The sequence below is a fragment of the Cupressus sempervirens genome, chromosome 3, assembly GCF_028749045.1.
Source record: "Cupressus sempervirens isolate cs-2001-9-10 chromosome 3, ASM2874904v1, whole genome shotgun sequence".
NCBI lineage: Eukaryota > Viridiplantae > Streptophyta > Pinopsida > Cupressales > Cupressaceae > Cupressus > Cupressus sempervirens.
Window position 1 is genome coordinate 564,822,583 of NC_143120.1, and position 8,817 is coordinate 564,831,399.

The 8,817-nt window shown below is 38.1% G+C and overlaps 1 protein-coding gene across 1 annotated transcript; it reads left to right on the forward strand.

Annotated features, from left to right (window-relative positions):
- Positions 1-5,545: 5,545 nt before the first annotated feature.
- LOC149567678 (aspartyl protease family protein 2-like) lies at positions 5,546-7,528 on the forward strand. The gene has a single exon (XM_089820937.1). The coding sequence runs from the start codon at positions 5,798-5,800 to the stop codon at positions 7,346-7,348; it is 1,551 nt and encodes a 516-aa protein (XP_089677063.1). The 5' UTR covers positions 5,546-5,797; the 3' UTR covers positions 7,349-7,528.
- The last annotated feature ends 1,289 nt before the right edge of the window (positions 7,529-8,817 follow it).

Here is an 8,817-nt window from a genome sequence, read left to right on the forward strand (position 1 = left end):
TCCCCTATCTAGTTGTTTGATTCCCTTACCATCTTTAAACCATAGTGTTTTTTTCTACAAACTGAGGTCCTATACTGTTAATTCTACATTTTGGTTTGAGACGCTCAAGGAATCAAACTAAAACATAGGCTTTTCAAGCTTTAAGTTGCATCTTACATAGTTCACTGACCCTTTATCATACAACCTTTTGAGAAATATCATGCGATATTTTGCACTTGAAAAAGGTATCACATGACAGTGGAAACTCTATCACACTCTTGTTATAGGTGTATCACAGTGCTCTATGCAATCTATCACATGTACTGAAAATAGTGCTCTAGTTTGAGATGCTTAAGGAATCAAACTAAAACATAGGCTTTTCAAGCTTTAAGTTGCATCTTACACAGTTCACTGACCCTTTATCGTACAACCTTTTGAGAAATATCATGTGATATTTTGCACTTGAAAAAGGTATCACATGACAGTGGAAACTCTATCACACTCTTGTTATAGGTGTATCATAGTGCTTTGTGCAATCTATCACATGAACCGAAAGTATTGCTCAACTGTAGAAAATTCTATCGTACAAAAATTATTGTTGATCTTGTATCACTTGACTTTTTGAAAATTATCACCCAGCCTTTGTTGCTTGCAAAACTAAGTTAGAATTGTGTCTTAGCTAATTTAGGGGTGTCACTGCTTTGTCCTACCTGAGTTTGGTTTAAGAGAGGTTTGACCCCAAAAAAACCCCATTCTTGCAACTCTTAAATGGTTTCTATTGATACTAAAGCCTTTTCAAACACAATTCACAAATATCAAGAAAACAAATTCATTATATCATAATCAATAAATTTAGATATATAGGACTCAAATTTATAAATATTCACTTTTATAATTATAAAAGTAAAATAAAGTAAGAATTTGATAATCATAAAAGTAAATTAAGGTAATAGTAATTTTCAACATTCTTTTCAATTATTAAGAAATCATGTAGCATATCCTAGTCTTTAGTAGATGAACAAATCAATTAGAGACATTTAATAGAATCACATCGATATGAAAACTTAAAGATAGGATTACGATTAAAGGAAAACATTCAAATAAATTTCCCTCTTATCCATCAGATTTTTCTCCTAAATCCCATAGGGGAAATCTTAAATCTATACATCTAGTTCTTTTGGTCGCCTCCTTGAGTGGTTTGGTGTTAGATTACTTTATTTTCGTGACTGCCAATTTGCATATGTGGGGGTTGCGAGTTATTTTTCTCCCCTTTCCTCATCAAGCTCTTGTTATAATTCTCTATGTAGGGATCATTATATATATTTTTGGTGTGGGTTTCAAGTTGCTTTGTTTAAAACCTACTTTGTGTATGGTTTTAGGGCCCTATCAAAACCTTTTAACTTAATCAAAAACATTATGTCTATGTTAGAAACCCACATGGGAGAAACTTCCATAAGTAAATTTAGTTAGTATAGTTTAAACTCTACAATGGCTTGTTATCGGGCAAGCATGCTTAATAGTCTACCACTGAAAAGATACAATGGAGAAAAATATAAATGCTTTCCTAAGGACCCAAGCTCAATCTTTTGTTGTGAACTAATTTGGATTGAACATAACAAAAATCTCATAGTTCACTTAATAGGAGATTTTTTTCCTATGTATTGGTGTGGACCAATTATAGTAAATTTGATTAATAGTATATTTTAAGCACTTGAAAAAGACTTGTTTCAAAGGTTCTTTGTAACTTTGGCAACTAAATGGTGCTTGCGTCAGATTTCTCTTAGGAAACCATTTACATACCTGGTTGTAGTCGGTAATATAATGTACATGCTATTATGTCTCATGGAAGCATCCACCTACCCTTGTCATTACCATAATAGCAACACCTTTTTGGTATAACTGGAACATCATTAACATGAACCTCTTTTTCTATGATGAACATGTTAATAAATCCATAATGTGCTTTCATATTTCATATTATTCTTTATTTTTGAACTTGTAAATCACGACAATGCTCTTTGTTAGAAGTCTGATGACCTTTGTATAATATAGTTGTGTTAGGAAAATAATTTGGTAGTTAACAATTTTCATTTTGGTAGTGATATAGTATTCTCCCACCATTAACCATTTTTTAAAGTTTGACTTTAAAATTGCAAAAATATTCTAAACTAATGTGCAAATGATTAGATGAGGAGTGTTGATTGTATGAGTGCCAAATTTCCAGCTTAAGGTCACAATATTTGAATGCAAATCAATTTAAAGGCTTTTGCGCAAGAGATTGGAATAATTATATCAATCTCTTGCATAAATGTCTTTAAGTTGATTCTCATTCTAGTACTATGACTTTAAAATGGATATATGCCACTTCTACAATAAAGACTCCTCATCTAATCATTTGCACATTATTTTAGAACATTTATGTAGTTTTTAAATCAAACTTTAAAAAATGGTTTATGGTAGGAAAATACTATACCACTAACAAAATGAAAATTGTTAATTGCCAAATTATTTTCCTAACACAATTATAGTATGCATAGGTCATCGAACTTCCAACATCACATCGACATTGTTTGACGTTTGTTCAAACAAGGATGCCATACACCCGATGACATCCTTGTTGATAAATTCAACTACTTACCATTAGAATACTGACATCCACTGATAGGGTTTTTGAAGAGGACGCCTTACCCCCGACGATAGTCTCATTGGTCTTCTGTTGATCAAGTTGCTTCATGACTTTCACTTCCCCATATTCTATCGACTTTTAGCATTGGTATTTCGATGACCTCTCATTTCTGATGACTAGTCTTGGCATTGGAATTTTGATGGGTTCAAGTTCTATCGATAATTTTGATGCATGTTCAACGACGACTATTTTCATTGGTAGTCTGACGAACTTCCATCATACCATGCAATGAGCGACCATCAAAAAATGGTCCTAAATGTAGTAGTGCATGCATTGTCTGACAAGCATGTTATCCTAATCTTTGTATGTCTATTATGTGTGCTTTGTTTCTATGACTATATCCATAGGCATGGTAGGGTGGCATTGCATGTCAATACCAAAAACTAGTGTACAAATGGTAAACTACTTCCAATAGTGGAGTATCAAGCATGATGTGCTCATTTTTATCCCTTCATATATGTGTTTCAATGATTATGCTATTTGTTACTCTTCTCAATAATTACTCTGAACAAGATTGTTGATCAATGTCTCCATCTTGTAAAGTGGCATCTCCACCTCTTTGGTCTTTTTTTTATCTCATTTTTTTTTTCTATATTTAGATTGGCATTTGCGTGTGACCAATTAGCACTTGCGATGTTCAACATTTGCATCCTATAGTTGGTGTCTTCAAGTTTTTGAACCTAGACTCTCCAAGAAGTTTATCTAGCGATCAATATTTGCACTTTATGGATCATTTTTTGTGTTATTTGGCATGTCTACTTAAATTGGCATGTGTAGCTCTTTTGGTTTTCTAGTTAGGCTTTAATTCCAGGTAGCTTGTATATGCTTCAGATTAAGGGTTTTATTGGTTTTGTTAGATGGTTTTATAGCTTGCTAAATGAACTTGCATGTTTAATCATTGCAAGAATACTTTCCTTTAGTATTAAAATGAATCTCTATTTAGATGGACTCAGGAAATTGATTTGATCTCTTTTATTTTCTTGTTGCGAGTTGTTGTTTGATTGACCTCTCATATCATGTTGAACCTTATCTGTGATATTGCTAGGCGATCTAAAAATCATGTGCATTTTGTTCTAAGTGTGTACTTGGATTGTGTTAAAACCCATGGAAATGCTTGTAAGACTTTCACTCTTGTATGATTGGGTGATGAACATTGTTTGTATCTCTTATTGCTTATGAAATGTTATTGATGATACACTTATGTCATGATGTTTATATTAATGTTCCAGAGAAAAAAAATTAGTGCTTGTTTGACTCTATCTTTTGAGAGTTTCTTAGCGGGGCATTACATTTACCACATTAATGTGACATCACACGATTTGTTGTGTTTTAGAATCTAAGTAATACATTTCATACAATTTTGAGTAGGACCATGATAAACACTAACAACTTTAAAAGTACTCCATGGTAAATTAACATATGTTGTAAAAATTATTGGATTATGTTCAACAATTGGATTCTCTACCTTAATTGATTCATTTAAGTTGTGTCTATGTAGTAATGATATGAAGAACCAACTTATATGTGTAACCTTTAAAATTGGACACTAGAGTGTTGTATAAAAGGTTATACTTTTACATCGTTACATGACATATCTAGAATTATTAGAGAGGTTTGATAATTATATCATCACCCTAAGAGTGTAACATTAATAGGTCATAACATTCTTCTACCTTTTTTTCCACATTATATAAGATGGACATTGTAATAGAGGTTTGACCCAAAAAAACAAAAAAAAACCCTACCCTTGCAACTCTTAAATGGTTTCTATAAACACCAAGGCCTTTTCAAATTTAATTCACAAATATCAAGAAAACAAATTCATTACATCATAATTTAATAAGTTTAGATATAAGAGATCAAATTTAGATATAGAGGTCACTTCCATAATTATAAAAAGTAAAATAAAGTTAAAATTTGATGATCATAAAAGTTAAAGTAACTTTCATAATTATAAAAAGTAAAATAAAGTTAAAATTTAATGATCATAAAAGTTCAAGTCACAATCATTTTCAATATTTTTCCAATTATTTAAGAAATGGTATAGCATATCCTATTTTCTTTTTCAGTAGATGAACAAATCAATTAGTGACATTTAGTAGAATGACATCAATATGAAAACTTAAAGTGAGTATGCTAATATTATTTATTTATTTATAAAAGGAGGATCTAAAAGAGTAGATTTTGAAAAGACCCCAGCATTTTATCTAGCAAAACAGTGAAAGGAAAGGCGAACGAAATTGTTGAAAAAAGGGAGAGCGAAGCACAAGCAAAAGACCCCACAAAAGCAACGAAAAAACAACATAAAAGACAGTGAGGGCCACGGCACGTTCCCATTCTTCCCAAACAAAAGTCAAGATACTCATTACTAAAATCACCGGGGTCCTCCGAAGCAATCCTCTTGTCATTATTATTATTATTATTCATTACAACTTCATTAGTATGATAACCTCATAAATATTAATTATAACTTAATTAATAATACTAATTAGTACCGCACGTCATTTAATTTGTTTAGAATTATGGACGGTGCGCGTTACAGGGAAAATTAAAAAAAGTAGAAAATGAAGCAGTAAAATAAACCGGACAGCCTAACGCGTAGATTGTGCACGTACAGTATTCCGTACAAAAGTCATCGGAGCAAAACACGGAAAACGTGTAAACGGCCGTTAGGGAAGACGTTTAGGTTTAACAAAGGGTACGATTGCTTACAGTGCTCAAATTGTATTTGTGCCAAACATATTCTCATCCTCCTCCTTGACTCATGGGTGGGTGGTACCTGGCGAATGCTTTTAGTGCTGCTTAGTGAAGAGCATGTGTTCTCTGGTCCCACACGGAATCTCTTCTTTCCTTTGTCCTCATTTCCCTTCCCACTGGGCAACCCTACAACCACCATTCACATTCCCGCCTGTTACTTACTCTGCCCTCATTATGCCCTTGGCCTACCTTTGCTGTAAGCTACTGTCTCCATCTCCTCTCTGTTCCCCACTCCTTGATTCGACTGCCACGTGCAGCGCGGGTTAATAATGGTGTCAGGAGTGCAGAGAGTGAGATAGAGAGGAAGGGAAGGCAGGGGAGTTGTCGTCTCATAGCGGGGGAGTTTGTGAGAGGAGAGGAGAGGAGAGGCCAGTCATGGGAAGGTCCCTTGTCTTTCCTACGTTTTTTTTGGCAGTCTCCGTGTTTGTGCTCACGGGTACAAATTTGGTATGTGGCAATGGGTTGGGAGATGAGATATTAGGGCAGAAGGAGGAGGAGGTGGAGGTCCAGGTTCTGGACATTGAGGCGGCGTTGAAGGCCAAACCCCAGCCCCGGCAGGAGGAGGCACACAGAGAGAATGAATGGGAGGAGAGGAAGGCAGTTGTGGGAGGGGAGGAAGCGGAAGAAGCAATGGAAGAAGAGGAAGAAGCCATGGAAGAAAGCTCTAGCTTCGTGGTGAAGATAGTGCACAGAGATTCGATAGGCAAGGGCTCAAACAGGAGCATGAACGTGAGGAGCAGGGTGAGGGAGAGGCTGAAGCGGGACAGTGCGCGAGTGAAGTCCATAAATGATCGCGTGGGTGCAGCGATGAATGAGAGCAAAGTGGTGGGGAAGGGCGGGGACTTCAGTAGCTCGATAATATCGGGGCTGAGTCTGGGGAGCGGGGAGTACTTCACGAGGGTGGGAGTGGGGAGCCCGGCTCGGTACAGCTACATGGTGCTGGACACGGGCAGCGATATAGTATGGCTGCAGTGCATGCCCTGCGCCAGGTGTTACCAGCAGAAAGACCCCATCTTCAACCCCTCGGCGTCGACCACGTACAGGAAAGTGGCGTGCGCGGCGCCGCTGTGCAAGAGGCTGGACTCGAGCGGGTGCAGCAGCAACAGGAGGTACTGTGAATACCAGGTGTCCTACGGGGACGGGTCGTTCACGGTGGGGGATCTGGCGAGGGAGACGATGACGTTCAGGGGGGCGAAGGTGGGGAACGTGGCGCTGGGGTGCGGCCATGACAACGAGGGGCTTTTCGTTGGGGCAGCCGGGCTCCTCGGCCTCGGCCGCGGGGGGCTCTCTTTCCCTTCTCAGACCGCCTCTCGCTTCGCCAACAAGTTCTCCTATTGTCTGGTGGACAGGGACAACACGGGCAGCAGCAGTTTTCTCATGTTCGGCCCCTCTGCGCTCCCCAGATCGGCCTTGTACACGCCGCTTCTGAGCAACCCCAAGTTCAACACCTTCTATTACGTGCAGCTGAGCGGGATAAGCGTCGGCGGGCGGCGCCTGAGCTCGATCCCGGCGTCCGTGTTTCGGCCGGACGGAAGTGGAAATGGAGGGGTTATTATCGACTCGGGGACTTCTGTGACGCGGCTGGTGCAGTCTGCATACGAGAGCATGAGGGATGCGTTCAGAGCGGGGACAAAGAGCCTGAAGAGCGCCGCTGGGTTTTCTCTGTTCGACACCTGCTATGATCTGGCAGGGCTGACTACGGTGAAGGTGCCGACGCTGGTCTTCCATTTCGACAAGGGGGCTCATCTGTCGCTGCCGGCAAACAACTATCTCATTCCCGTTGATAATTCGGGGGTGTTCTGCTTTGCCTTCGCAGGCACCACGGGGGGACTCTCCATCATCGGAAACATTCAGCAGCAGGGGTTTCGTGTGGCCTTCGATATGCAGTCCAACCGTCTTGGGTTTGCTGCCGGTTCATGCTCCTGAACTACATCAGTTTCCTTTTCTTATTACTACTACTCTGAAGAATGTGTTTTCGGGGATCTTTTGCTGGTCTCCATACCCATTTTTTCAAAATGTTATTTTCAGCTTACTGATCCATATGAATATTATAAATCAAGCACACTGAAACTGCTTTTCAGTGTCTTTTACGTTTCCAATTCCAAACGTAGGTATTCAGTGTTATTGACCTATGAGCTCTATATTTTTTTTCTCTTACCTATATTAATCAAATGCGACTTTTTTTTTTCTTGAATCTTGCTCGGAGGCAAAGTTGTTGGGATTGTCACTTGCGTTATTAATGACCATATTCTGTTCTGGGTGTTTTTTATTTGAGTAGAGATTTGCTCAAATTGTGCTGTACTATGGATCTGCAATTAAAAGAGGGCGCACACACACAGCATGCATTGCATTGACCACAGTCCTAACTGGAGTGGTCAAAATTCTCGTACCCATTCTATTCGAAGTGATTGAACATTGTTTGAAGTTTCCCATCAAACAGCTAGATGCCAACACAGGCGGGGCATGCCTCCTTTTACTAATCTTTCAACTCCAAACTCCATCGATCTCCCATTGTATTTACAGTTCTACATATTTCGTTTTAAGATGGACATCAAAATAAGAGTTGTGTTGTCTTTCGAAATCTTTTTTTAATTACTTTTGTTTTCAATGATTAGAATTTGTTGTTGTATGAGTTAAAACTCAGGATTATCAAATGGGAGGTCTTTTTAAGCTATGTTGCTCATAGAATTGCCAACTCTTAGTAGGAGCAATTATTGCCAACTAAACAAATCTCCCATAATATCAGAGCGAATCAGAATAAAAGAATTTAAACCACTAGCTTCTAAGTGATTATTCTATATTGTAGAGTAAGGTCTACTAGCCTTTAAGTGATTATTCTCTATCGTAGAGTAAGGTCTCAACTTAGGGTAAGAGACCCAATAGTCGCCCAAACTAACTTTGTGCACTTGGATCTCTTAAATTGTAAGTCAAATTATGCCATTTTTTTTCAGTGTACCTCCGTAGGTGACTCAAGCGCTTAAAGCTAAGGTTTCAACGTTTGGGCAATTATGGATCTCTTTGTGGAGGCCTTGGAGTGTGAAGTGGTTGAAAAGTATCATTTTAAAACACTTGCTCACCAAAATAACATGTTGTTCATGTTACTCTGCTTTTTAAAGCTATGTTGCTCATAGAATTGCCAACTCTTAGTAGGAGCAATTATTGCCAACTAAACAAATCCCCCACAATATCAAAGCGAATCAGAATAAAAGAATTTAAACCACTAGCTTCTAAGTGATTATTCTATATCGTAGAGTAAGGTCTACTAGCCTTTAAGTGATTATTCTCTATTGTAGAGTAAGGTCTCAACTTAGGGTAAGAGACCCAATAGTCGCCCAAACTAACTTTGTGCACTTGGATCTCTTAAATTGTAAGTCAAATTATGCCATTTTTTTTCA

What these genes read in the sequence shown, in the direction of transcription:
- LOC149567678 (XM_089820937.1), top strand. Translation starts at nt 5,798, where the DNA reads ATGGGAAGGTCCCTTGTCTTTCCTACGTTTTTTTTGGCAGTCTCCGTG.